At 61.0% G+C, this 27,464-nt stretch overlaps 1 protein-coding gene across 2 annotated transcripts; it reads right to left on the bottom strand.

Annotated features, from left to right (window-relative positions):
- Positions 1-1,103: 1,103 nt before the first annotated feature.
- On the bottom strand, positions 1,104-26,751 carry CARD10 (caspase recruitment domain family member 10). Of its 2 annotated transcripts, none has more exons than XM_070506912.1 (21): positions 26,372-26,751; positions 25,946-26,197; positions 24,965-25,102; positions 22,900-23,225; positions 18,884-19,075; positions 17,814-17,969; positions 17,118-17,243; positions 15,811-16,002; positions 14,652-14,786; positions 14,245-14,360; positions 13,386-13,414; positions 12,863-12,986; positions 7,257-7,416; positions 6,707-6,818; positions 5,996-6,239; positions 5,748-5,817; positions 4,636-4,750; positions 3,125-3,283; positions 2,916-3,031; positions 2,355-2,470; positions 1,104-2,133 (listed from the first exon to the last, which is right to left on the bottom strand). In XM_070506912.1, exons 1-21 carry the CDS (start codon positions 26,508-26,510, stop codon positions 1,896-1,898), a joined length of 3,255 nt encoding a protein of 1,084 aa, XP_070363013.1. In that variant the 5' UTR covers positions 26,511-26,751; the 3' UTR covers positions 1,104-1,895. The 2 variants fall into 2 exon arrangements, with proteins under 2 accessions (XP_070363013.1, XP_070363012.1); XM_070506911.1 differs by having other exon boundaries at positions 2,355-2,467; positions 26,372-26,628.
- Between the last annotated feature and the right edge of the window lie 713 nt (positions 26,752-27,464).

The following is a 27,464-nucleotide window of genomic DNA, read 5'->3' as shown; positions in this document are numbered from 1 at the left end:
CTTCACTTCTCTGAACTTTACTTTCATCATTTGTAAAATGGCGACAAAAATAAGACTTGGTGAGGATTAAAGGATGAGTGGGCTTCTCCGCCCCAGGGAAAGGACACCCAAAATGGGACCAGGCAAAGGCAGCTGAGCCACGGGGCTCCCACATCTTCACCCAGACCAAGCACTGGGTCAGGCACATGGCAAGGAGGGGGAGGTCCGTTTACCCAAATGAGCATGACCTGGTCTCCACACCCAGGAGCCCACAGCCACCCGGAAACCCTCCACCCTGCCAGAAGGCAGAGTCCAAGGGCGGGGAGAACCAGGCGGGCTTCACGGAGACAGCGTCTGAGTCGGACCTCAGGGCACATGGGGACGTAAGCAGCCCTGCCCGGACGTGGACGTCCCAGCCTCACTTCCCACCACTCCCTGGGGGCCAAACTCAACCCACTGTTTGCCTCTGAGCCTTTGCTCTTGAGGTTCCCTCCACCTAGTGCACTCACTCCCCCAAAACTCCCAGGGGCCTGTCCAAGCTCATCACTGTGACCAAGGACAGTCAGAAGGACCAAGGACAACACACAGGCACACAGGCCCAAGAAATGCTTCTTGAAGAAAGGAATCCCAAACCACAAGCTCAAGTGGCACCTCCTCCAGTAAGCATGCCTGGATTTCTCCCAGGGGAGGTGACCATCCTCTCTCTGATGGGGCTGTCTCAGGGCCCTTTTTGCACACTGAGGGTTTGTTCTTGGTCTCCTGGACTCAGCAACCGGGCCCCTTAAGCTTAAGACCACACCCTGCTAGCCCCAGTGTCATTGCTCCAGGGGACACTCCTTTGATGATCAGACACAGGCAGGGCTGAGCACGTTGGCGGGGGGGGGGGGGGGGGGGGGGGGGCATCCATGAGGCCTTCCTCCGGTCACTCGGGGGGGCAGGTAAGGTGACGCCAGCACAGATGGCTGGCGGCTCTGGGATGAGTCAGGAGTGAAATCCGACCCTCCCAACGGGCGAGTGGGGACCTGAAAGGTAGCATCAGGCTGAGCTGGGGGTGGGGACAAGTCGGGGGGGGGGGGGGAGTGGGGACCGAGGCCAGGGATGCAGGCAAGCAAAAGGCCACCAGCTTCTCTCACAAGCTCTTTAATGTTCCATAACGTGCAGCTTCTCAGTGAAAAAGGCCCATGAACATCCACGAGCCGTACATTCTGGTGACGGAGCAGCCGGCCCCCACCTGTCCCTCTGAGGGTGGGCAGGGCAGGGCACGGGTGCTGTGAGAACACGGTCCTGGGTGTGCTCACGGGGAACACACGCGTGTGAGTGCCCAAGTGTCACGGGGTGGGGGCATGACGTTTACACAGGAGACAACCATGGACACGCGTGACTGAAAGACACGAAGGACACAGGGGACAGTGGACCAGGGAAGCCACAAGGCCCACGTGTGGAGGTACACACAGGAAACGGGAGCTGGACGGCAGGAGTCACGCGTGACGGGCTCGGGGCTCCTGAGAGCAGAGCAGGCTGAGAACCTGGGAAACTCACGTGCCCCGCGGTGGGGACAGAATGTGGGCCTGACCCGTGAGAACTTGGGTGTGCAAACCTGTGCATGGGGCTGAGAACTCAAATGCTCCGGGCGAGCAATGAGGGAGAGGACACAGACACACGCGTGAGACCCCCGAGGGGGAACACGGAGACACAGGGGCACACGGGAAGGCCCAGAGCAGCAAGGACGGTGAGGGAAGCTCTGCCCCAGGGCGCCCGCTGGCTCACTTGGGGAGAGAACGCGAGCCGAGGGCCCCGTCCGAGAGTCCAAGGGCCTCAGGAAGGCTCAGGATGGGGAGGATCTGGCTCCAGTGAAGACACGAGGGCCCCGCGGGCAGCTTCTGAAGTGCGTGAGGAAGCCACAGGCATCGGGGGCCTCAGGCCTCGCTGCTGCTGCTGCTGCCGCCTCTGCCACTGCCGTGCTCCACCCACACGAGGCGGGCCTGCTCCTGCAGGATGCGGCCGCGCACCACCTTGGCCAGCTCCTCCGAGTGGCCCCAGGCGTGCGCGGGCACCTGCACCCAGGAGCAGGGCAGCCCCCAGAGCGCCTGCTCGGAGCCCCGGCACTGCCGAAGCAGCTCCGAGTCCCGCCAGCCGGGCCGGCCCAGCAGCCCCCTGCCGAGAGAGGAGCGGGGGGCAGCGGTCACGGCAGGGATGAAGATGGACAGAGGGACAGACAGGGACAGATTAAGACATGAGAGTCCAAGAGAGAGGATGGATGGGGAGACAAAACAAGACAGATGGCAAATAGTGAGAAGGAGGAGAGAGAGGACAGGGACAGGCGCAGAGAGGAGGAGCCCCGGGGCCCCCAGCCCCCAGCCCCCAGCCCGCCTCACCTGACTTCCCGCACATTCTTCTCGGTCACCTCCACGTGGATGACAATGGGGTAGATGTCGTTCTGAACCAGCTCCCGCACGCCCCGCACGCCCAGCTCCAATAGACAGTGCTTCTTCTCGGGGTTCAAGGCCACATTTTATGCCCAGCCCAGAGACACTAACCTCCCTGACCCCTGACCGGGCCCCACAGCACAGCCCCCTACGGGGTCCTGCTTCCCCATCCAGGGGACCTTGGCAGTGAGGAAGGAACAGGAAGGGAAGGCGGGAGACCTTGGGAAATAAGTCACTTCCCGCCTCTGGACCTTGGTCTGCCCACCTGTGGGATGGGGCGAACCACCCCCCGCCCACCCCTGCAGCCCCCAGCCAGCTCCCAGGGCAGTGGTGAGTTTGAGGACAAGGACAAACAGGTGAGATGTATCAGGGGTTACCCACGTGCAGGTGACTGCCCGGCCCACCCATGTCCCAGGGAAGGGAGCCGACCAGTCACTGCAAGTGAGCAGCACAGGCCTGCATAGACTGCGGCTCTAAGGCCCAGAGGGCAGCCCCCCGCCCCGCACCTACCTTCCCGACAGACTCCTGGATGGCACGGATCCTGTTGCCCAGCCCGGGGGGCGCAGGCCGGGCCTTGGGGGCTCCAGGCGCAGAGGACGTGCACTGTTCCTCCCCAGAGAGGCTTTCTGCAGAGCAGGGAGAGGCAGGGATGAAGGTTGGGGGCCTGGCTTCCCCGGGGGGGTGCCACCCCGTCCCTGCCCCCGAGCGTGCAGGCTCACCCGCTGGGCACACTTGGAAGTCCAGCCGGGAGCTGGGCAGGTCTAGCAGGTTGCGGATGAGCCGGGGCGCCAGGCACTCGGGCAAGAGCACCACCGGCCGCAGGGCGGACACCAGCAGCGGCCGCACCAGGCTGTAGGGTTTGAGGCTCCGCTCGGGCTCTGTGGTGGGGGGAGGGAGGGTGGGTTTGGAAGAGATGAGGGTGCAGGCCGGGCCCCAGCTCCTCTCTCCTGGATACTCAAAACCCCAGCACCCCCTCCCAAGCCCCCCACCTTTATTCCCTTCCTAAGTCCTATCAATGCTCCTCCTCCACCTGCGGGTGCACACACACAGTAGAGCTGCCCCCTCCTTCGCTGGGACCATTGCAGTAGGCTCCTCCTAGACCCTCTGCCTCACCGTTGCCCCCTACAGGCCATTCTCCACTCAGCAGCCAAAGAGAGGCTTTCAAACTAAATCAGATCCTGTAACCCCCCTGCTTTCAACGCACCAGTGACTTTCCACGGCTCTCATGAAAAAAGCCACATCCTCCACGTGGGTGACCTAGCCCCGCCAGAGCCTGGGGAGGCGGCGAGCCACGTGCCCCATCACAGACTCTACTCCTGCCTCACAGACCAACTGCCTCCAATCACAGGGACTTTGCACGCCTTGGGGAGGCCACAGCCCCACCCCTGCACCTCTGGGCCCAGTTAACTCTCACTCTCCCTTCACAGCCCAGGTCTCACCTTCCCTGAGCCCCAGAAGGGCAGGGCCCCGGGCACCCAGTCCTCTTCCATGACACGTCACCCTTTGTAACTATGCTCACAGGTATGATTCTCTCATCGGCAGGCATCTGCTTCCTGCCCCCTGCTAGGCAGTAAGCTCCAAGAGGGCGGGACCCCTGTGTCTCCTGGACCGAGCACAACGCATGACAGAGCTTGCGCTCGATACCCACTTGCTGTTCTCAGTGTCCTCCAAGCACACCACGTACAGCCACGTCTCTGTGCCTTTGCACAAGCTGTGCCTTCTGCCTGGAACAAACTCCTCTTCATCCTTGAACGCCCCAGTTCAAACAACCTCCCTTCCAGAAAGCCTTCCCTAACCACCCTCCCCGCCCCCCTTGGCCCCTCAGCATTGCTACCCCCGTATCTGGGCTCCCCCAGCCCCTCCTCCCTGACCTGGCCGAGGCCTCACCCTGCTGCCTCCAGGACCCCCTCTGGGGTCCTCATGGCACCTGCTGCCCACACGCATGACAAGCACAGCTAGACACGCTCTGCCAGACAAGAACAGGCCCCTGCCGGTGCACACCCAAGCTCCTACAGACCCACAATCGCATTCGCGCACCTGCGCCTCCTCCACCCGCTCCCTTGACTCTGTGGCCCATCTCCCACCAGGGGAGCCTCCTCTCTCAGGCCCCCGGATGCGCCCCGGCCCCCTGCAGTCCTCACAACAGGCCCTTCCAGGCCAAAGGCCACCCGGACGTGCACACTCCTGACTCGGCGAGCAGCACAGGTCGCACCTTCGCACCCGGCCTCACCTGCGCAGGGCTCCAGCAGCAGCTGCTCCGGCGAGTCGGCCGAAGGACTCCCCGCAGGACTCCCCGCGTGCTTGGGCTTCACCAGCCGCAGCTGGTCCAGGGCGCGCTTCTTCAGCTGGGGGGGGAGGGGCAGCTGAGGGCCCAGCTCATCCCACCCTCGGGGGGAGGGGAGAGTGAGTGGGACCCTGGGTGGAGGGGGCCCCACTGCCACTGCTGTCTGGGGGCTCTGGGTCAGCACAAGAGCCCCCTCCCCCCCAGGCCTCCTCCTGCCCCCCAGGGCCGGGCGCAGCTCCCCAGGCAGGCAAGGGCAACCATCTCTACGGGCCCAGGGAGCAAACCTGGCAGAGGCAGAGGCAGAGGAACCGCAGGTCCACCCCCACTTTACAGATGGGGAAACCGAGGCCCAGAGACCAGAGGAGCCTAATGTCACATAAGAGACAAACTCCGGGGTCTCTTCCAATGAGTTAGCAATGTGACCTCAGGTAGGAAGATAAATAACAGCAGCCATGACACCCACAGCTCACAGGTATCGGATGCCTACCATGTGACAAACACAAACAAGGCCCCGGGCATGCACGAACGCACTGACACAGTCCACTGCCCAGGAGGCAGGCAACGTAACTCCCCCATTTCACAGACAAGGACACAGAGCCTCGAGCAAGGGTCAGGCAGCTGTCCAAGGTCACTCGGCTGATGAGCAGCAGAGCTGGGATTCCAATCCCGGAAGCCCGGCTAGAGGCCACGCCCTCAACCCTCTCTCTGCCGCGGCCTCTGAGCCTCTCTATGCCCATGTGCACAGTGGGGACGACCTCCCAGCCCAGCCCAGACCTTATCCAGGGACCGGCAAAGGGGACATGGCTGTCGCTTTGATGTGCTTACCACATATGTGGCGCATCTATCTCAGCAAATCCTCTCCGATACCCCGCACAGTGAGCCCTGCTGTTCTGTTTGCTGGGCACATGGTAGACAACCCACCAAGACTAGGTGAAGGAGCGGCCTGGAGGCTCCCTCCTCTCCTCCACCAGGGCATGGAGCCTGCCCTCTCCCTTGTGGACCGCACCCTCAGCACCCCTCCCCTCAGGCCCTCGCCCTGCCCACCCGGCCCTGCTTACATTACTGCGGGACCCCCGGTGCCGGCTGGAGGGCAGACACTTCTCCTGAACTTCCAGGAGCTGCTGGGCCCTGTGGGGGAGCATGTCACACGTTTGTAGGAAGAAAGGGAGCCCGTCACCTCCTCTCCTCCAGCCCCCTATCCTGTCCTGGAGGATGGTGAGGGACTGCAGGAGGAGGGGGAGAATCCCCCATCCCAGTCCCGGCTCCCAGGGGGGACCCCGTCCCCAGGCTCCTGGCTCTGCGTCACCTCTGATAATTGGGCACAGTGCCCCGGTCCAGGTCCCGCAGCGTGAGGGGGTCGACCCGCGTGCAGAACCATTCCTGCCGCCGCTTGTAAGCCGGGTCCACCAGCCGCAGGATCTCCTGGGCCTTCACGCACAGGGCGTGGGGGTCGGCCCGCTCAGGCAGGCAGAGGTTGGCTCGAATGTAGAAAGGCTCGGCACCCAGCCCCTTCACCCAGGCATCCAGGGCCTCATGGAAGGACTGGCAGGCTGGGCATGGACAGGGCAGGGGCGGCAGGGAAGCAAGAGGAGGATGAAGTCACGGATCAGCCTCGGAGAAGCCAGAGACACGGACCCCCAAGGCTGAGCCGCCAGGACCCACCTGCCCCCTCTCAATGTGAGAGCCTGAGGCCCAGAGAGGGTAGGGACTTGCTCCCGGCCACTAAGACCCCTAGGGACAGACCCGGGACTCCTATTGAGTACTCCTTTAGTGAAAGGAGTAAGTAAGCTGCGTCCTGAGGACAGGACAGAGGAAGGGCACAAGAACAGATGACCAGCAAGGAGACAGCAGCAGCGTGGGAGCGAGGGCACTGCCAGAAGGCTGGAGACAGAGCGTCTCCCTCTGGGGCCTCAGTTGTCCCACCTGCACCATGGGCTGGGTGAGCCCTCTCTCGGGCCCTCAGCTCTGACCTCCTAGCACTTGTGAGTTCCCAGTCCTCACCCCAGGGCAGACTTACCCTTGACATCCATCAGGAAGGGGAGCGTGGACACCTGGTTCCAGGGCAAGGTGCCCTGCTGGGCCTCACCCTCCAGGCCTGCCCGCTCCAGACCAGCAGCCTCTGCCCTTGGCTGGGAGAAAACCCAGAGAGGGAGGGACAGAAGTGAGCTACCCAGGGCAGCAGCCCTGAGGCTGGACGAAGACCGGGTCGGGAGGTGACCACGGCCCATATTCAGATGCCCCCACCTCACAGGGGGCTGCCTGGTCAGACCCTGCCTCCGCCCCACAAGACTCCCACCCAGCCTGGCTCGTCCTGGTCTCTCCCATGGTCAAGGGCGGGATCCGTCCAGGTGCTGGCAGTCTGCCCCACATCCCAGCCTACGCCCGATCCGGTTTCATTTAACGCTGGCTAAGGCAGGACCACCAGCGATTGCTCAATCGCGGAACCCGCTTCTGCCCCGGCCAATCCCCAGAAGCCCCGCCCAGTCACCCAGATCCACCAATCAGAGGGTGCCCCGCCCCGCCTGAAGCACTGACTCCACCTCCAGCTCAGAGGGGCGGGTCCTCACCTCTGTTGATTCCCCCCGGGCCGACCCGGGCCCAGAGAGCACCCTCCGCACCACGGCCCCAGACCAGCTGTCCCCAAAGAAGGACAGGCCATCTGGGCCCTTGTCCTGGGGCTCCGGCCCCCCGGGGGGGCTCCGGCCAGACACTCGGATAGCCAGAGACCTGACAAGAGAGACGGGAGATGGGAATCAGTTGAGTCAGTTTTGATTCAGTCCGACATTCTTGAAGAACCACAGCGATTCCCCCGAAGATGCCATGACTCCCACCCCGGGCCGTTGCACCTGCTGTGCCTGCCGCCTGGAATGCGTTTCTGCCTCTTCTCTGCCTGGCAAATTCTGCTCATCCTGCAAAGCTCAGGTCAAAAGCCACCTCTCTCCCCCAGACCCCTGCGCGGGTGGGTGAGGCGGACTTCCTGCAGGAGCGCGTCTGCACCTTGCCGTGCATTTCCATCTTCCCTTTTGTGTCCTACCGCAAAGAGCACCCTCGGAACCAGCCTTCTCTCGTGTTCACCTCTGGATCCCTAGCACCAAACACAGTGTCTGGCACAGAGCAGATGACTAAGACAGGCTTGTTGTGCTCACAGGCTAGGGAGGGAGGTCACCAGTAGAACACAGCACACATCACAGGCAGTTACAGCCGGCAGTGGGAGCCCAAGGGCAGCGGCTCCCCGGAGGAAGCCCAGCTGGGCTACACCGTGGGGAAGAACAGAAGCCCGTGGGGGACAGAGAGGAGATGCCGTTCCAGGCTGAAGGGCTGCACGGGCACAGGTGTGAAGGGCAGAATACAGGATGTGTGGAAGAATTTAATAACGGTAATAATAACTAACAGCAAACACTCCCTGGGGGCTTCCTATGTGCCAGACACCATGCTAAGCTCCTCACCCTGATTAACTGATTTAACATCCTGGGAAACAGCTCCCAGAAAAGGCAAGCTGGAGGCCACGTGGAGGGCACGGAATGAAGGCGTGTGGCCTTCCTCTCGTGGGCAGTAGGAACCACTGACAGTTAAGACAAAGAGTCACCAAGATCCCCATGATGGCAGGGCTTTGCCTGTCCCTGGATGAGAACAGGTGGGCCCTGTGGCCAGGCAGAGACAACTGACCGCACTTCTCTCCCATCACCCCCTCCCTGGCCGTGGTGTTAGGGAAGCGGAGACACAAGTTAGCAGGTGTGCCCCAGCTGGAGAGGGGACCCAGGCAGAGCCTGGGCAGCTACCCGCCTCCCTACCCACCCTCGCAGCTGCAGCACACACAGCCACACTGCCCCCTGCTGCCAGCCTAGGGCGGGCAAGGCTGCAACGACCTTAGCTGAATCCACACCCAGGCGGAGGGGGAACTTGGAGCCCAGGGGCCCGTCTCTGCTCCTGCCCTCTCAGTCAAAACCGAGAGCCGGGCCCGAGGGACTGCGGGCCCTGGGTGCTGGAGGCATCGGTGCTGCCTTCACAGGCCCCTTCACCCCCGGGACTGTCCTGGCTGCATCAAGGTGACGTGGAAAGGCCTGGGCCAAGTTGGGAGGCCTGAGGCCGGGCCTGGCTATGCTGCCCAATGGCCGTATGGCTGCAGCAACCCGGGCCAGCTCCAAACCCCAGCGCCAACTACACCCTAGACTTAGGCGAGTGAGCTGGCAGCTGGAGTCTGTCACCACGTCCATAAAGCAAGGACAAGGATGGCACCCGTCTCCCACTGTGGGTGCGAGGGTCAGACGGACGTAAAGGTAATGCAGGTAGAAGTGGACACCAGCGGGCTCCGGGGGCTTCCAGCCACAGGCCTGTCCCCAGGGGGCTGTGAAAGTCCGTGTTTTAATGGAATGGAGTAGAAAACGTAAGGCTGCCTCCCTCCAGGGAAGCCCAGCGATCGTCGTGATCCTTTTGTCTCAGGCCCGTGTCCTGGGTTTCTGGGCTTCTCTCTCCGTGGGCTGCAGTCAGCAGAGTTGGAGGAATGTGGCCCAGAGGGCCAGATGGCCGGCTGCTTACAGAGGACGGCCCTCCCATCCTCAGCAGCCCCGTGTGCGTCTGCTACCTGGTTGTGCAACTCGATGAGTTAAACAGAGAATGCTCTTACAACAGTGCCCAGCGAAACCAAGTGCTCAATAAAATCCAGACATTCCCTGTCACCAGGTGTGACTCAGAGCAAGTCACCTCTCTGTGGCCCCAGTCTTCCCACCTGTTACAAACACACAGACAACTGGCCATCACAGCTTCTCCAGTCGAGGGCCCAGCGAGCAGCCCGCACCTGGGCCCTCCACGACCCACCTGCTCACCACCCCCTACCTCAGCACGCCCCTCCCCTCCCTGCAACTCCAGGGTCAGGACAATATCTTGGCCACCCCAGGTTTTCAGGCCCTTCTTGTCAACTTCCGCTGCTCCCTGAGACCCAGCTAGGCATCCCCTCCTTCAGGACGCCCATGCCCACCTCCCACAGGGACCAAGTGACTTCTCTGAGCCCCCACCACCCTGGGCTACCTGCTCTCAACACTTTTCATAGTCCACCTGGGGGCTCGCTGAGGGCAGGGTCCAGACCAGGTCCCTCTCAGCCCCAGGCCTCGGCAGACAAGCGGGTGGGGGACGAGAGAGGAACATGGCGGGGGCAGATGGTGCCTGCTCCAACCTCCCGGGCCTCCCGGCTCTCCATCAACACAATCTCCATCCACAGGGATGGACCCCAACCCTGCCTGTGGGCGGTGGGACGGACGGGGTCCCGCCCATCAGGTGAAGGCTCCCAGCCCCTCCCCCAGTGTCAGGTCTGGAGGTCAGGTCACAGCGGGGAGCAGGGCCTGTCCGTCGCTCTGCCAGCTCTGAGCAGTGATGGCCCAGTGGCCTGGATGAGTGGGCCCACCTCAGGCACTCTGGGATGATCTCTAGGCCGTGTGACTGCTCTGTTCCAGGTCAGGGGCCTATGAGGCTGAGATTGCCTCACTTGATCCTCCCCACAGCCCTATGGGAGGCATCTGTCATTCCCCCCATGTTAGAGAAGAGGGAAACTGAGACATGGGAAGTTGTAACTTGACAAGGGTTGCATAGCCGTGGGTGGCGGAGGCAGGCAGTGACCTATTCAGACCCTCTCTGTGCAAGGACAGCAGAAGTACAAGCGATTGGGCATCTACATGACAAGTGTGGGCGGGGAGGGGCCCCCCCGCCAGGGAGACAGCACCGCGATATTCTCCCAGTGCCCCCCTACACTTCCCTCTCAGTGCCCCACTTGCACTCTGGGGCTCTTCCTCACTGTCTCCTCCCTGTCCATCTGTCTGCCCATCCTTTGGCCTGCCCCCGCATGCCCACTGTCCATCATCCTCTGCCCTGCCCCAAAGGCCTAGCGCCAAGAAGGGCAAGGTAGGGGCCGGCCCAGTGGCGCAGCAGTTAAGTTCACACATTCCACTTCGGCGGCCCAGGGTTTGCCAGTTCGGATCCCAGGTGCAGACATGGCACCGCTTGGCAAGCCATGCTGTGGCAGGCATCTCACATAGAAAGTAGAGGAAGATGGGCATGGATGTTAGCTCAGGGCCAGTCTTCCTCAGCAAAAAGAGGAGGATTGGCAGCAGTTCGCTCAGGGCTAATCTTCCTCAAAAAAAAAAAAAAAGAAGGGCAGGGGAGACCAGAGAACTGGAAGTACCCAGCATGTAGCAAGGACTCAACACGAGCGTGCAGTGAAAAGCAGCTGAGACGGAAGGAAGGCACAGCGGAATCCCCAACTCCACCACCACGCGGCCTCGACTCCCTGACTCTCCCTGAGCCTCGTGTTCCTCGTCTGCATAATGGAGCCAAAACTCCCAGCCTCCCAGGGCTACTCTGAGAATTAAGCAGCAACAGCAACAATAATAAGAGCTGAGAGTTGACATCACCATCACTGTGAGCCAGACACCGTTCTGAGCTCTCCAATAGGAATACCGGAACCCCCACAATGATGCTTGGGGACAGGAACTTTTGTGACCCCATTTTACAGAGCAGGAAACTGAGGCACTGGGACATTGACTTGCCTGAGGCCCCACAGGAGAAAGTGACAGAGCCGGGCTTTCAGCCAGCCCCCAATCTATTCTGCTCCACTGTGCTGTCACGTTACCCCCAGCACCTCTCCTCCCTTTGCCTGTCCGTCCCCCTCTTTCCTAGTCCACCACCCCTCCTCCCACCCCAATCTGTGTTCTTCCCCGGTCTCCCTCCTTTCCAGGAATGGCGTGGGCAGCAGAGGTGGCCCCATGTGATCATGGGGCCCGGCAGGGGCTGGGCCAGAACCTCCTGCGCCCCCTGGACAGCAGCCAGGACCCCTGCTGCCGGCCGGAGCTGGAGGAAGGGAGGAAGGGCCGAGGCGGGCAGGAAGGGAGGCACCTCCGTCCCTTCCCCCAGAAGCACGTCCTGCACGGGGAGAAACAATGTCGCACTGGGCCCGCTGCCGGGGGTGAGGGTGGGGGCAGGGGCCTGGACGCGGCCTGGCCAAGCTGCTTCCAGCAGGCAGGAGGCCCCTGGTCCTGCCCTGCCCTGATTTCTCGTGTGACCTGTCCGCTGTATCCAGCACCCCCACCTTCCAGCTCGAACATTCAGAGCTTCCTACACAGGTTCCAAACACCCAAATCTGACCAAGTCGCTGTGGACCTTGGCCTTGGCACTTCCCAGCTGTGTGACCTCGGGCAAGTCGCTTAACCTATCTGAGCTTCGGTTTCCTCTTCTATAAAACACGGATGATCATAATGACGCCTACCTTCCAGGACACACAGAATAAACTCCCAGGACAGAGGGACTGCTGTAAGGCAGCCAGCAGCTGGCCTTGCATTTAGTAAGAGCTCACCCCTCCCAGGCTTTCCAGGGGGCACACACCAAAGTCCACCCTCTCCCAGCTGACTCACAAAGCCGGCTCTGACTCAGCCCAGCCTCCCCCCCTCAAGTTCCAGACACCGCCAAACCCAGGCCACCCTGGACAGCCTCTGCTCTCTCCTCGTGCAGGCACCCAGCTGCCCTCCCCACCTGCTCGCTCTCCACGGCTGAGGTCAAAGGCTGAGTCCTCAGCACGGCCTCCTCCTCCACCCGCCCTCCTGAGATCTCGGGCAGGCCTGAGCAGGGAGGCCCCTCACGGACGAGCACTGAGAGCACAGCGCCCGCCCTGCGCTCTGAGCCAGGGTGTTTCGTGACTCCTGTCCCGGGCGTGGGGCCAGCCCAGCTGCAGGGGCTCCGGCGGCGGCCTCACCCCACCCACTGCACAGAGCTTTGCTGGGCCACTCAGTCCTGCTGGGGGCTCGGAGCCGGGGGGGACGGGCGAGCAGGATGTCAGTGCAAGTAACCAGTTCAGGTACTAAGCACCTACTAAGCGCCTGGCAAAGCTGGGCGCTTTACTGACACAAGTCCTAACCTCAAAAACACCCACACACAGAAGAGATCACTGTTCCCCTTTAGCCGATGAGGAAATGAGCCCAAAGAGGTGAAGTGAGCAGCCCAAGTCACCCAGACGATAAGCGGTGGTGACAGGATTTGAATCCAAGGCCGGCCTGGGTCTAAAACTCTCCCTATTCTGACAGATGCATACAGCGAAGGCTTAGCAGCTGCGCCCTGCCACCTCGCCCCTGCGCGCCCTCCAGGAATCCAGCGCCCAGCCCCACAGCTCCCTCACCCCCAGGCAGCTCCGTACCTGTTGAGAAGATCCAGGCCACAGCCTCTGGCCAGGAGGCCGTCGGGCTTTCCCAAAGGCCACACACTGTCGGAGGAGGAGGACGAGGAGAGGCCGGGGGACCAGGGCTTAAGCGTCACGCTCCCTGGGGAGGAGGAGTGGGGTTCAGGGGTGCTGGGCTGAGAAACAAGGGAGGCCTGGGGTCCATGAGAAGGAGCAGAGCCCCACCACCCCAGGGATGGCCCAGGGCCCAGAGCCTACCAGGGTGACCCTTCAGTTTCCTGGAAGAGGGTGGAAGGTGGGCCAGAATGGAGGAGGGGCCCCAACAGCAGAGCCAGGAACCGGAGAGAGGACCGGCTGGGCTCAGCGCGAGGCGTGAACAGTCCCCCAGGGCCCCCCGAGCAGAGCCCCCCACCCCGGCCAGGGGACGGTGGGCCTCAGGGAGGGGACGCAGGCCAAGGGCAGAGCAGACAGCACAGGCCTCAACTGGGCTGAAAAGCCACCCGCCAGACGACCCCTCCCCACAGTCCCCAAGGGCCATTACCTGTGATGTCCGACATGCTGCTGAAGGACCTGGCGGAGAGGGCGGGACGGGGCAGCGCTGAGATGCAGTGGGCACACTGCCCCATCCCCACCTCCTGTCCCAGCCACCGAAAGGTCCCACAGCCCCCGAGCACACACAGGCCAGACCCAAGGCGGAGGTCCCAGGCACAGGGCATGCGTGCCACCCAGCTCCCCTAAACTCACAGGGCAAGAAGCTAACATCCCGACCCCCACCATGTCCCTCCACCTAGAATGCCCTGGCCTGTCCTTCAACGCCACCTCCTCCTGGAAGTCTCCCCTGACCGCTCGCCCCTACTTTCCACCTTTGTCATTCGTGGCTCCCAGGTCTGCCTCCCACACTAGACTGTGACCTCCTCATCACACGCCCCAGTCACGGAGGATTCACTCATCCGATCAAGCCGGTGCCAGGAGACGTACACCAGGAGGCGGGACATCCCTTGCTCTTAGTCTTGCCACCACCGGATATGGCTGGTTTTTCTAGCTGCCATTTGCTACTGATGCCCGAAGCTGGGCTGGCTTTCTTGCCTAAGGTCCCTGACCCCTTGGAGCATTCCCTGCATCCCCCAGTACTGAACCATGCTGGCTTTCCCCTGCATTCAGGATCTTTGTGACTCTCCCGCCAGGGTGCTCATGGGGGCTGAGCCCACTGCCTTTTGGCCTCGTCTTAACCCCTGACCTCGGTCACACCGATGACTCCAGGGACCTGGGTTTCCAGAGCTCCTGCGATTTTGGGGCAGTCAAGAGAGGTGACAGCCTGGACCTGATCTGACATTAGGGATTCTGGGAGGTGGCTGTTTTGGGAAATGGCAGCGCCACCTCCCTGGGCTGCTGCCCCTTACCTCTTAGGGGGAGCGGGGTCCTCCTCGCGCTGCCTGCGGAGGATGGAGCCGGCGCTGGGGGGGAAGGGCAGGATGGAGAGCCGGTTGATCTCCTTCTCGCTGTCTGTGGCCTCCTCCTGCAACGCACAACGGGGCCTGGTCACCCCCACTCTACCTTCCCACAACTTGACACCCCTAGTCTGTGCCCATTTCACAGACAGAACTAGGGCCCAGAGCGGAGGAGTGGGCTCCACATGCTTGCAGTGGGTGGGTGTCTCCCCTGGGCTCCTGGAACCCAGGCCGGGGCCCAGCACCGAGCTGGCTCTGGATGAGCTTAAATAAGGCCCTTGGCCTTCCTGGGCCTCAGTTTCCTCACACGTGAGATGGTGTCCCTCCACCCTATATTCGGGGTGGGGCAGGCGTCTTACCGAGGTGTAGGGCTCAGATCCCGCCGTGACAGCCGCCTCCCCGGCTGCTTCTGGACCTCCCAGGGGGGAGGGGAACTCGCTCAGGCTCCAGGTGCTGCTGAGGTTGGAGCACAGGGAATGGGAGGAGGCACAGGCCTGGGAGAGGAAGCGGGTGGGCGGGGGTCAGCGGTGCTGGGCCGGGGCCAGCCTCGGCCATTTACTGAACGTGTGCCAGGAACAGGGACACAGTGGGGAAGGACGGAGCTGGAGCCCTGCCCTCATGGAGCTCACAGCCTAGCAGAGGGGACAAACTGTAAACAAGCAGATGAAGGAAATAAACCCCAGCTGCCAAGACAGCAGAGAAGGAATGTATCCAAGGCAGCCACCACTCAGAGGCCACACCCAGCCTGGGGGCATCTGAGTGCTTGCCAGAGAAAGTGTGGTTTGAACTTAAGAACTCAAGGATAAGTAGGTGTTAAGTAGATAAAGTTAGGGAGGATGGTCTAGGCAGCTAGAACAGTATGTGCAAAGGCCCTGAGGCAGGACTGTGACACATCCCAAGAATTAAAAGGCTGAGACCCAGAGAATCAGGCTAGAGGGAGGGAGAGGCCCACCCTGCAGGGCCTCCAGGGCATGGGAAGGGGCTTTGTCTTTACCTAAAAGCAAAAAAGCCACTGAGGGTTTTAAAAAGTGAGAAATCACAGATTCATGCTTCCCCCTCTATTCCTCCAGGCATTAAACACCTGGCCTACTGATCATCTTCAAGCAAACCCAAGACAGGAAAAGGCAGAGGTCCAAGGACCAGCATCTGCTTTACAAGGGGTCTGGGGGCCCAGCTCCAGTGCTGGCTGGCTGTGTGACCTTGGGCAAGCCTCTGATCCTCTCTGGGCCCTGTTCAATGACGGAATAGGACTGGCTGGTCTCTAAAGGACTTCAGGGCCCATGTTTTGCATTCCAAGTTGCTCGCAGGCCCTCAGGCAGCCAGGCTTCTCCAAGTGCAGGCAAAGACAGGCTTCAAACCATCTCTAGTGCCGCAGGAGCCACCCCAGAAACTCAGAGACCCACCCCTCCCGTCCTGCTCCCTGATGCGCCAACCCACACCCGCCCCAACCAAAGGCTCCCACTCCCGCCACAACCCCAGAGTCCCCACCAGGACCCTTGGGCTCTGGACCCCGCTCACCTTGAGGCAGGGGCCACCCTGGACCCGCTGCAGCTGTGCCTCCAGCAGGGCCTTGGCGCCTTCCAGGCTGGTGAGCGTGGTCAGCAGCTCGTCGCGCTCGGCCTCCAGGCCCCGCACCTGCTTGCGGTACTGGTCCTTCTCGATGAGGCTCTGTGAGTACTGCAGCTGGATGCGGTCGCGGCTCTGGATGGCCTGGGGGAGGGGCAGGGCAGCGGCTGGGGCCAGCACTGAAGGAGCGACGCTGGCCCCACTGTCCTGGCCTCCGACTCTCAGACAGGGGTGGCCACAGGAACAGCAAGTGACATTCAGTAAGTACTTCCTGTGTGCCGAGCCGTGCGCTAAGTATCAGCTCGTTAACCTTCACACTACCTCTCCAAGTTAGAGATTCTCATTCCTCTCATTTTACAGACACGGAAACCCAAGCCACAGAGCCTTCAAGCCAGGCGATCGAGCTGCAGAGTCCACGCTCTTACCATTTCCCGAGAACAACTTAAATCTCTCTGGGAGACCTACTGTGTGCCAGGGGCTTTATTCACAGCATCTGCGTTAAGTGGAGGAGCCTGGATTCAAAACCCAGCCCATTGCACACAGAGCACTTTCCTATAAGGAATACCAGGGTCCCTGAGACCCGGGCCTGTGGCCGGGACCTGCCACCCAATGCCTCAGAAAGAGCTGGGGCCAGAGGCCCAGGGGCTGGGAGCAGCCGGGTGAAGCACAGATTCCTGGGCCCACCTCAGACCACCTGAATCAGAACACCTGGAGATGGAGCATCCCATCTATGTTTTCACCGAGCCCACCGGGGGATCCTGAGGCCCACGCTAATGTGTAGACTTCAGCTCCTCTAGCAGGATTCACATCTCCTCACACAGGAGGGCCGGGGGCCTGGAGGAACTGGCCTGGGGTCCTCAGCGCACCCCGTGGCCTCAGGAGGTGGGGGCCGTGGTACCCAGGGCCTGGGAGGCAGACCTTTAGAGAATGTCTTCATCAGCAAATATTTGCAAGCACCTCCCCTGTGCAGACCTTGTCCTTGACATGGAGAGAACAAGGAATTCAGAAATGTGGGGCCAGGACCAACTTTCGCAGCCGTCCCAGGAGCTGCGGTGGGGCAGTTGTGTTCAGGGGGCGAGGCTGGTGCCTCTCGAGCAATCACGGTCCTGTGTCTGTGTCTCTCCCAGCCTATTGCCCCATCCTAAACCGATCATTCCCCTTAAAGTCTTTTTCTACTGTTCCCGTCCACTTCCCCTCACCTGCCCTGGACCAGAACCCGTGGCCGGACCAGGGCTGCGCACGCAGCGGGCTGGGCTCACCTGGTCCCGCTCCTTCTCAATCTCCTCCAGCTGGGCCAGGACGGTGGCCATGCGGTGCTTGTACAGGTCGCAGTCCTTCTGCAGCGTGCGGTGTTTCAGCCGCAGGTCCTCCACCTCCTGCAGGTACTGTGAGCGGGGCGGGGCAGCAGGTGCCCAGGTCAGACCCCGGGGCTGGGGACAGGGAAGCTAACCAGCAGGTGCCCAGCAGGTCCAGGGAGAGAGGCCTGAGCCCCAGTAACAAGTGCCCACCTCCCCAGCTGCGTGGCCTGGGCCACGGACTTCACCTCACTGGGTCTCAGCTTCCTAATCTGTAAAATGGGGACAACAATGACGACACCCTCCCGGCCAACCGTGGCCTCCCCGTTTAAACTGTAACGTGCCCGCTCCCCCTGCTCTGGCTCTTCCTTCTGCTGCATGAAGGGAGTGACCTAGGATTAGGTGCGTGGCGCACTGGCTATCTCCCCTGCTAGAATTTACCCTCCACAGGAGCAGGGGCCTTTGTTTTGTTGGCTGATGCATCTCAGTAAATATTTGAGAACGCATAAATGCACAGCTCTTAGCACGGCACCTTCAGGAAAGGTCGGGGAAATACACCAGTGATGTCCACCACCCTGCCCTCCCCAGGAGCCAGGCTGTTAGCAAGGAGGAGGGTGGGGGCCAGGCAGGGGGAGGACGGGGGTGCACGGAGGACGTTACCTTGTCCCGCAGCTCCTCGGCCCACTGCAGCTCCCCCTGCACGGCGTGCAGCTTCTGGCACAGCTCCTGCCTGCTGTCCTGCGCCTCCCGCCAGTCATGCTCCAGGATGTCCAGGAGGATGCGCTCTGAGCCTGGGGCTCCCGGCCGGCCAGCCTCCTGGGAGCCAGAGTGCAGGTCTGCCTCAGCCTCCAGCCCAGGGCCTTCCGTGAGTGTGTGTTGCAGGTGGGGGGGGGGGAGGCGGAGGGGGGACACACCGCCCACAGACCCACCCCACTAAGTGCTCTGCCACCATGGCACAGGGCCATGACCTCTCTGGACCTGGGTTTCCCAGTATTTGGAGTGGGTGTGGCCCTGCCAGCCCGGCCCGCCCTCCAGGGAGCATCTGGGGTGCAAGTGAGGTAAGGGATGAGGGCATGCTCTGACAAGCTCAGCCAGGGTCTTACTCTTAAAGCAAGAGCCAGGCCACTCTCTCCTGCTCAGAACTCCACCCACCGCCCAGGGCAACAGACGGGTGCTATTTCCAAGGCCTGTTCCTGCCCCTCTGACAAAGGGTCGTCACAGGGGCTGAGGCTGGCCCAGGCAGGTCGACCATAGGCCTGAGATCCAGCCCCCAACCCATACCCCAGCCAGGCACCCGCAACCCTATGAAATACACCAGAGCCCTGGCTCCCATCCCCCACTTCCTGTGCGGAGCAGGGGCCAGGCGGCGCCGACCTGCCACAGGGCACTGTGCAAGCCCCAGGGCCACCCAGGGCCTTCCCAGGGTCACAGACTCCTCTACAAATCCGAGGGAAGCCGGGGGCCCTCTCTCCAAAAAAAACTCTCACACCAAAGCCAGGTGCACATTTCCAGGGAGTTCAGAGGCCTCCTGGGGCCACCCACCCACCCCCGACTAAACACCCAGGGAGAGCTGAGCACTAAGGGCCCTCCGCTCAGAGCTTGAGACAGGAGGCTGGCCAGGATTCCCTCCAGATCTCAGATCCTGGATTCTAGAACCCTCACTGTCCAGGCCTCAGGAGGACAGGTGAGCAGCAGGAGGGCCCCCCACCCCACAGCGCTGCCCCTCGCACCTGCTGGAGGCCCTCCTGCAGCTCCTGCAGCGACGCTGTCAGCCGCTGGTTCTCAGCGCGCAGCTCAGACACGAGGTCGGCACTGTCCGGCTCCTTTTCCTTCTCCTCGGCCCCAGGGAGCGGCCCCCTCGCCCTTCGCAGCAGGGAGCACTCTTCCTCCAGCTGGCTCACCTTGAGCTTCAGCTGATCCACCTGGGGCCCAAGATACAGGTCAGCCAGGGGAGGGACCACCAGCCAGGCAACCGGGAGAGGCCCTGCTCCCTCACTCCTGGGTGCCTCCTCGGTCCCCAGAGGGGCCTGAGCAGGGGTCCTGCCCGGACTCGTCTATGAAGAAGGGACAGGCTGGGCAAATAGGATGAGGAAGGAAGAGGGGCAGCAAAGCCAAGCCAGCCTCCCAGGGGAACCGGCTCCCAGGACTTGGGGGTGGGTGTGCTGCATCTCAGCACGGTCGTCCGTCCCACAACGCTGACAGCGAGCACAGGCAGGGCGGCCCAGGGACGGCGTGGCAGAGGAGAAGCAGGGCTGCACCCAGAACAGTGGAGCCAGGGTCTGGGCCCAGCTCTGCCTCCACTCAGTGTGGCTGTGGGCAAGTCACTGCCCCTCTCTGTGCCTCGATCTCCTTGTCAGTAAAATGGACCCAGCCAAGGCCCTCCCCCACCCCCCACCTCCCAAAGTCACTGCAAGCACCAAACAAGACAGTGGGCAGGGCCCTTTAAACCGTCAGAGGCTGGCGGCAGAGCTGCTGGGCTGTGACAGTGGCTGTCTCCATAGCTTTAAACAGAAGCCCAGAACCCCTGCCTGTCACCAGTTCGGTGTGTGCAGCCAGACGCTGGCCCGGGGGTGTGGGCGGGCAGCTGGGTGGTGGCCACGGGGCTGAGAGTAGATCCACCCGGCCAGTCTGCTGGATTATGAATGCACTCAGCCAGAGTCATTTTCCAAATTCATGTGGGGTCTGAGGTGGCCAGACAGTGACAAGAGTAGCAGCAGGTGGCAGGCCACAAAATGAAGTCATAGTTGGGAAAGGACACAATGACCTCTGGGGCCACACTCAGGCACGCTAATGCCTGGTGCCCCTGGAGTGCCCTGGCCTCTCTTGGACAACGACCTACAGCCCCCACCCCTCAGAGTCTAGCATGACAACACACACACACATGCACACACACACGGGTCTGGAGGCTAGGTCAGGCAGCTGCACTGGAATTAACAGCCCACTCCTCCTCCGCAAAGAACTCAGAAAGAAATTCATGACTCGCACATTCCTTTCCCCTCACAAAACACGCTTTGTGAACCGCCAAAGAAAGACAGCTCGTTACAAGGGCCAGTGTGGTCACTCTCCCCGGCAAACCGCAGCCCCACATACGGCCTCCTCCCGGACCCGCGGCCAGCAGGCTCCCCGATGAGCTCAGGGGACAGGCCACCTGGGAGTCTCCACTGAACGCCAGGAAATACGGATGCGTTTAATCCTGGTGTACGAACTCACTTAGCACAAAATTACAGCGTTCGTTCCTTAAGTTTATGTTGCTTAGAAATAACAGCTCATTAAATTTGCACCTTATAAAACACAGGATTAAATTGCAGCCACCACACACCTGTCCACAGGGGGAGGGGACCCACGCTGCCAAGCCAGGCACCGTCAGCCGCTCTCACTTCCATCTGCAACATCTTTGTTAATTTTGTGGCAGAAAAGCTCCAATGAGTTAAGGTAAATTTACGGTAGCCACATTTTGTTTTCCTTTTTTTTTTAGATTGGCACCTGAGCTAACATCTGTTGCCAATTTTCTTTTTCTTCTTCTTCTTCTTCTTCTCCCCAAATCCCCCCAGTACATAGTTGTATATTTTAGTTGTGGGTCCTTCTAGTTGTGGCATTTGGGATGCCACCTCAGCATGGCCTGATGAGCGGTGCCATGTCCGTGCCCAGGATCCAAACTGATGAAATCCTTGGCCACTGAAGCAGAGCACCTGAACTTAACCACTTGGCCACTGGGCTGGCCCCACGGTAGTCACATTCAAAGAAAATCTTATCTATTAATTAAATGTCCCCCCTCACTCTCTACCCCCTAAACTGGGGGAAAGCAGCCACTCTCTGCCTAGCGGCAGATCACTCTAACCCTAGGTGGTCAAACCATGTGCACCTGCGGCTTATCTGTGGGCACACAGAGACACCTCCATCGCCTCTCCTTCATCCCCCAAGCCCACCCCAAGGGACTCCAGACGGCCACACACACGCAGGACAGCCCACCAGTCACATGCACACATCCAACCCAACTCACCATCACATGCAACCCAAAGGTGTGACAAGCCCTGCCAGCCACACCCCTGGGCCGGTGGCTGTCCTCTCTGGGCAGCAGGACCCTCTCTTTCAAGAAAACCTCACAGTAAGTCCTATGTCCGTTTCAGAAAAAGAGGACCTGGGTGAAGAGGGGGGGACCCCTGCCTGCAAGCCCCCCCACCACCAGTGCCAAGAGCGAGGCCAGAAATTCTCAATCTTGGGACCCTACGAAAGTGCTCTAACCCATTTCTCTGTGCCTCTGATCCCTCTTCCATAAATGGGGACAATGACAGTGCCCCCGCCCCTGTCCCAATGGAGCTGCTAGAAAATTAAAGGAGATGGTGCGTGGCAAGCCCTGAGGAAGTGCCCGCGCACAGGAGGTGCCGTATTGTTCTGTCATCCTCATCCAGGACCTCCCGCTGTGAGGAGGATGAGGAAACAAAGGCACAGAGAAGAAAGCCTTGTCCGTGCCACCCTTTGCTCAACCTGCAGCCAGTCTGCAGGCCTCAGACAGCCCCACTGCAGGCCAAACACCACACAGGCCCTCGGACGACAGACTCAGGTCACGCACACGCGCACATCAGCCTCCTGCACCCTCAAGCCGGCCCGGCAGCCTGGGCCCTCCAACCCGTGGCCTCACTGCCCCCAATCAGGACTCATTTCCCCAATTACAACCCGCCAGCATGCACAGCTACAGGCTGCAGCACAGCAGTGCACCCACATCCACGGCCTCACGCCTGCCACCCATCGTCCATGGGCACCTGCCACAGCCTGCAAGCCCACAGCCATGGCTGAGGCTCATGGGGCCGAGGGGGTCCAATCCCACAGTCAGAAGCCCCTATGGAACCTCATGTGGTATTGCCAGAGAAGGCCCACTGTGCACCGAGAGCCCTGTTAAATCCTTGAGACAACTCCCTGAGGCAGGAAAACAGCAGCTTTACCCCCAAGCTAGGTCCCAGTAAGAAACCAAGAAAATGTGGTTGGGCTCCTGGGCCTGTAGGAGGCGTGGCCTCACTCGCTGCTGGAGAGGGGTGGGTGAGACTCCCCCTGGACCCGAGCAGGCAGAACAGCGTCACAGGGCGGAGGCCAGTGCCGGCACCAGGCGGACCTGGTTCAAGTCCAGGCTGTGCCACTTCCCGGCTTTGTGACCTTGAGTGCGTGCCTTTACGATCTAAGCCTCAGAGTCTGCATTTCGAAATGAGAACCTGGCGCATGGTGACTTAGCGTGGCACACAGTGGCACTTCATAACAATAATATCAACACCAAAGGCTAACGACGATACAGGCTTTGAGCACTAACCCCGTGCCAGGCACTGTGCATGTATTCAACTCCCAGAATCCTCGTAACCCAAGGATTTTCCGCCTCAGCACTTACTGACATCTTGGGCTGGACCATTCTCGGTTGTGGGGCTGTCCTGTGAGCTGCAGGATGCTGAGCAGCATCCCTGGCCTCCACCCACTACATCCCAATAGCACACTCCTCTTTGGGACAACCAAAAACATTTCCAGACACGGCCAAGTGTTTCTGGGGGGCAAAATCACCCCCAGTTGAACTGCACAGTCACAACTTGATGAAATAAGTGCTATCAACATCCCCATAATACAGATGAGAAAACGGAGGCCCAGGGAGGTGAAGGACTTGCCCATGGTCCAACGGCCAGCAGTAGTGGCTCTGGGATATGCGCTGGCTACCGTATTACCATCATTTTTTGCAAAGGTTGCCCCAGCCCATCTCCCCAGGCCCTACCGCCAGCTGCAAGTCACGGCTGCGCAGCACGGCCGAGTTCTTCTCCTCACTGAGCTGTGCCAGGCGCATGGCGATCATGTAGTTCTCATCCTTGAGCCGCAGCAGCTCCAGGCTGCCCGCCTCCCAGTCCTCCCGCAGCCGCTGGCAGCGCTCCTGTGCCTGTTGCTGCTCCCGCAGCCGCTGCTCCAGTCCTGCTCGCTCCTCCTCTAGCACCCGGCCCCGAGCCTGCAGCTGCTGCTCTCGCTGCAGCTGGCTCTTGCGAGCCTCGCGCAGCCGCCGCACCTCTGTCATCAGGAACTGAGTCAGGCCCTCGGGCCCCTCCTCATCTGCCGGGAACAGGGGAGAGAAAAGCCAGGTAGGGAAAATAAAATCCAGGGGGATAGCAGACTGTACAGAAAAACCCAAAACATAAAAACATCAGAAGGAAATCCTAGAATACACTTTTATAATTTGGGGGTAGGAAAGGTCTTCCTAAACAAGGCACAAAATCTAGAAGCTATAAGAGAAAAGTTGGACAAATCCATATAAAAATGTCTAAATTTCTGAACAATGAAAGATGTAACCAAGTTAAAAGCAAGCAACAAAGCAGGAGAAAATATAACAAAGGATTCAGAGCCACAATATATAAAGAGCTACTACAAATCAATAATAAAAGTCAAACAACCGGGGCTGGCCCCGTGGCCGAGTGGTTAAGTTTGCACGCTCCGCTGCAGGCGGCCCAGTGTTTCGTTAGTTCGAATCCTGGGCGCGGACATGGCACTGCTCATCAGACCACGCTGAGGCAGCGTCCCACATGCCACAACTAGAAGAACCCACAACGAAGAATACACAACTATGTACCGGGGGGCTTTGGGGATAAAAAGGAAAAAATAAAATCTTTAAAAAAAAAAAAAAAAAGTCAAACAACCAAATAAAAATATGGGCAAAAACTATGAATAGGCAAGTCCCAAAACAAAAATGACTGATAAACACAGGAAAATATGCTCCAACTCACCAGCAATAACAATACTAATAGTAGCCACTAATATTTGACTTTATTCTTTGGGCTAGACACATATATTAATTTATTTAGTCTTCATGACAACATTTAAGGTAGGTACTATTCTTGCACCCATTTTAAAGACGGAAAAACTTCGGTACAGAAAGGTCAACTCATTTGCCCAAGGTGTACCAGCTAGCAAGCTGCGTACTACATCTCTCAATGAAGTATGAACTAAAAACAGTAACATACTACTTTTGACATATCCGACTGGCAAAAACGATTTTTAAATGATCCCCAGGATGCATGAGGGGACAGCAAAATGTGCACTCACAGACTGCTGGTGGGATGTACGTTGATTTAACATTTAAAATACACAGACTCTTCTTAGTTCTCAGAACTTCTGCTCCTGAGACACACATTTGCACAAAGATGCACAGAGAAAGATGTTCCCAGCATCATTGGTAATGTTGCAAAACTGGAAACAACCTCGATGTCCATCAGGAGGGGAATGGTAAAATGACTTAGGGCACATCACTAACGAACACTAAGTCGTCATTTAAAACAAGTGTAACAGATGTGGAAGAACTGCTAAAATCAGCTGTTCGGAAAAAAATTGAAATACGAAACGACACACGTAGGATGATTCCTGTGTGTGTGTGCGTGTGCACACGCGCATATAAAAAACAAAAAATAGGAGACTTGCCAAACTGTTACCAGTAGAACAGAGCTGAAGGAAGAAGTAAAAGATCTTTTGTTTTTATTCTGGAGTTATCTGGAGCATTTGAATTTTTCACACAAGAAACTGGAAACCCACGACCGTCTGACACACACACGTCTGAAAACAATTCCAGGGGGAAGGAGCCATGGGAAGTGTGTAGGCTCTGAATTCATACTAACCGGCTTAGCACCCTAGGCCCACACTCAGCCTGCTGCGGGGCCTTGGGCACACGGCTTCAGTTCTCCTGGTGCCTCAGTGTCCCCACCTGTTCAGCAGGGATGATGGGAGTGCCTCCCTGACGGGGCCGGGTAAGGAAGCCCTGCAATGGCGTCCGAGGCGCGGGCACGCCCGGTGGTCACACTCACCGAGGATCATGGAGCAACGCTGGGCAGGTTCTCGGCCCGTGAGCAGCGTGAAGTGCTCTGGGTAGTAGAACTCCAAGGCCTCCAGGAAGGCCTCGTAGCCCCTCTTGCCGCGGCAGCGCAAGATGTCCATCAGACGCCCTGTGGAGCGGCAGAGGGGTGCCCGGGGGGTCACGGGGAGGCCTCCCCCAGTGCCCAGCCACTTCCTCCCCCTCCCCACTCCTGCTCCAGGGCCACCTTCCCCAGATTTTTGAGCCTGTGACACACACAGGGGCCTGTCTCAACACATCAGCAGGAGAGCCAGACCCAGGCATGGCCCCTGCACTTCAGCAGCTCCTCAACCTTCTGACTTCACCCCCACCAGCCCCCCCACAGATGCAGGGCCAGCAAACGCAGCCTTTCCAGTGGCACAGAGAAGACCCCCACCCTCAAATGAAAAGTAAACTGTTTCTCCCATTGGCCAGCGCTTGAAATTCCACCATGAGACCCTCATCGCTTTGCCAGCTCTGGTTCAAAGGCACACCCTGTGGGAGTGGGGACCCTCATAAAGCTAACACGGGTCTTGAGCACTTGAAAACTGACTCTCCAAGGAGCGTGTGGCACACAGAGGGAAGGGGTAGAGCGAACCCAAGAGAGCAAAGGGCACAGGAAAGATGCCAAGTCCACGGGCTGTGACCCAGAGGTCCCACGCCCAGCCTGCACCCGCAGCCCCTGCTCTAACGCGGGCCCAGAAGTGAGAGGAAACCCCTAAACAGACAAAACCCAGAGGCGGTGTGGGCACTGGGGACCCGCTGGGCCGTGATGGCGGCTCAGGAGGAGTCAGGATGGTGGGCGCATCCAAGCACCCGACTCGACCGATGAGGAGACCGAGGCCCCGGGGGACCACGGCCCTGCCCTCGGCTCCAGGGCTCCGAGCGCGGCGCTCGGGGACACGGGCGGCCCGGCCGAGGCCCCAGGGAAGGCGGGGGCCCGCCCGCGGCTCACCGGTGCGGTTGACGCGGCACGGGAAGCGGTAGGTGCTCAGCACCTCCTCCTCGTCCTGCTCGTCGATGACCCGGCACTGGCGCAGGTACGGCGTGAGCTTGGCCGGGTTGAGCGCGCGCGTCAGCCGGTGCCGGACGCCCTCGATCCGCTCCCACAGCGCGTCCTCCTCCGCCTCGGACCCGGAGCCGGCCCCGGCCTCCTCCTCGGCCTCCTCCGCCTCGGCCCCGCCCGGCATGGCCGCGTCCCCGGGGTCTGCGGGCCAGAGGCGCGCGGGGCTCAGCAGGGGCGCCCCGGGGCGGGCTGCGCCGACCGATCCCGCCTCGGGGCGTCGCCCGCAGGACCGGCCGCCCGTCGTCGCCGGAGCCACCCCCACCCCGCGCCCCGTCGGCCCGGTGGGCGTGCAGCGCCCGCGCCCCCGGGACTCACCCCGCACGCCGCAGCCGCCTCGGGCTCCCGGGTCCGCGCTCGGGCGGCGGCTCCGGCGGCGCAGGGGGGCGGTGTCCGCGGCGCCCCCGGCCCCGCCCTCGTCCCCGCGGCCCCCCGGGCTGCCCGGGCCTCCCCACATCGCCGCCCCGGCCGGGCCGAGCGTCCGGCCGGCCAGCACCCGCACGTCCGCCCGCACGCCCTGCCTCCCGGCCGTCCGGCCGCGCGCCTCCGCCCGCTTCCTGTTTCCCGCCGGCTCTCCCGGCCGGCGCGGCGGGGTCGGGCGGCCCGCCCACACCTGCCCGACCTCCGGGGGCGGGGCCGGGACGCGAGCGCTCAGACCCTGGGCGCCGCGGCACACCTGCCCCCGACACGCGGCTGCGGCTCCCACGCCCACGGCACGCCCCCGCGCGAGGGCCCGGGCACTCGCGGCGCGGCCTCTGGGCGCATGTCACCCCAGCACACGGCGTCACACCAGGACACGGTGTCACACCCCCGGTGCACACGTCACACCTGCACACAGCGTAACATCCCAGGGTACGCACGTCACCCCAGCACACAGCGTCACCCCAGCACACAGTGTCCCACCCCACGGTGCACGCGTCACACCAGCACACAGCGTCACGCCACCTGGCCCACACCAACACCCAGCATACTCATACAGAGCTCCCACAGCACGCACGTCCACATAACCTACGCATCACACCAACCCTGCGCACGAGCCACACAGCGGGTCGCAGTCCTATCTTCTCCATCTCCCAGGAAATGGCCACGAAGTGCGGGGCGCGGGCTCAGCTTCAGGGAACTCCCGCAGGCCCCTCCCCAGAGCTCTCCCAGGTGGACGCGCTCCATGGCCTGCTCAGCCGTGGGGCCGCTGGGGCCCTCAGTGTGGGAGCACTGCCTGGGAGCCTGGGACCCTGATCCCACCCAGGCCTCTCACCTGCTCCGACCTGGGCAAGTGCTTGTCCTCTGTGGCCTCAGTGTCCCCAAACAGACTGCCAGCTCTGACACCTTCCCTCAAGCTCCAGGGCAGCCCCTGAGGGGGCAGCGAAGCACAGCAGTCACGGCGGCCATCAGAGACGGCGTGGGAATGCTC

Source organism: Equus asinus, chromosome 4, assembly GCF_041296235.1.
Source record: "Equus asinus isolate D_3611 breed Donkey chromosome 4, EquAss-T2T_v2, whole genome shotgun sequence".
Classification (NCBI taxonomy): Eukaryota; Metazoa; Chordata; class Mammalia; order Perissodactyla; family Equidae; genus Equus; species Equus asinus.
The sequence above is the reverse complement of the archived record's forward strand: the minus strand, read 5'-3'. Positions and strand labels throughout refer to the sequence as shown.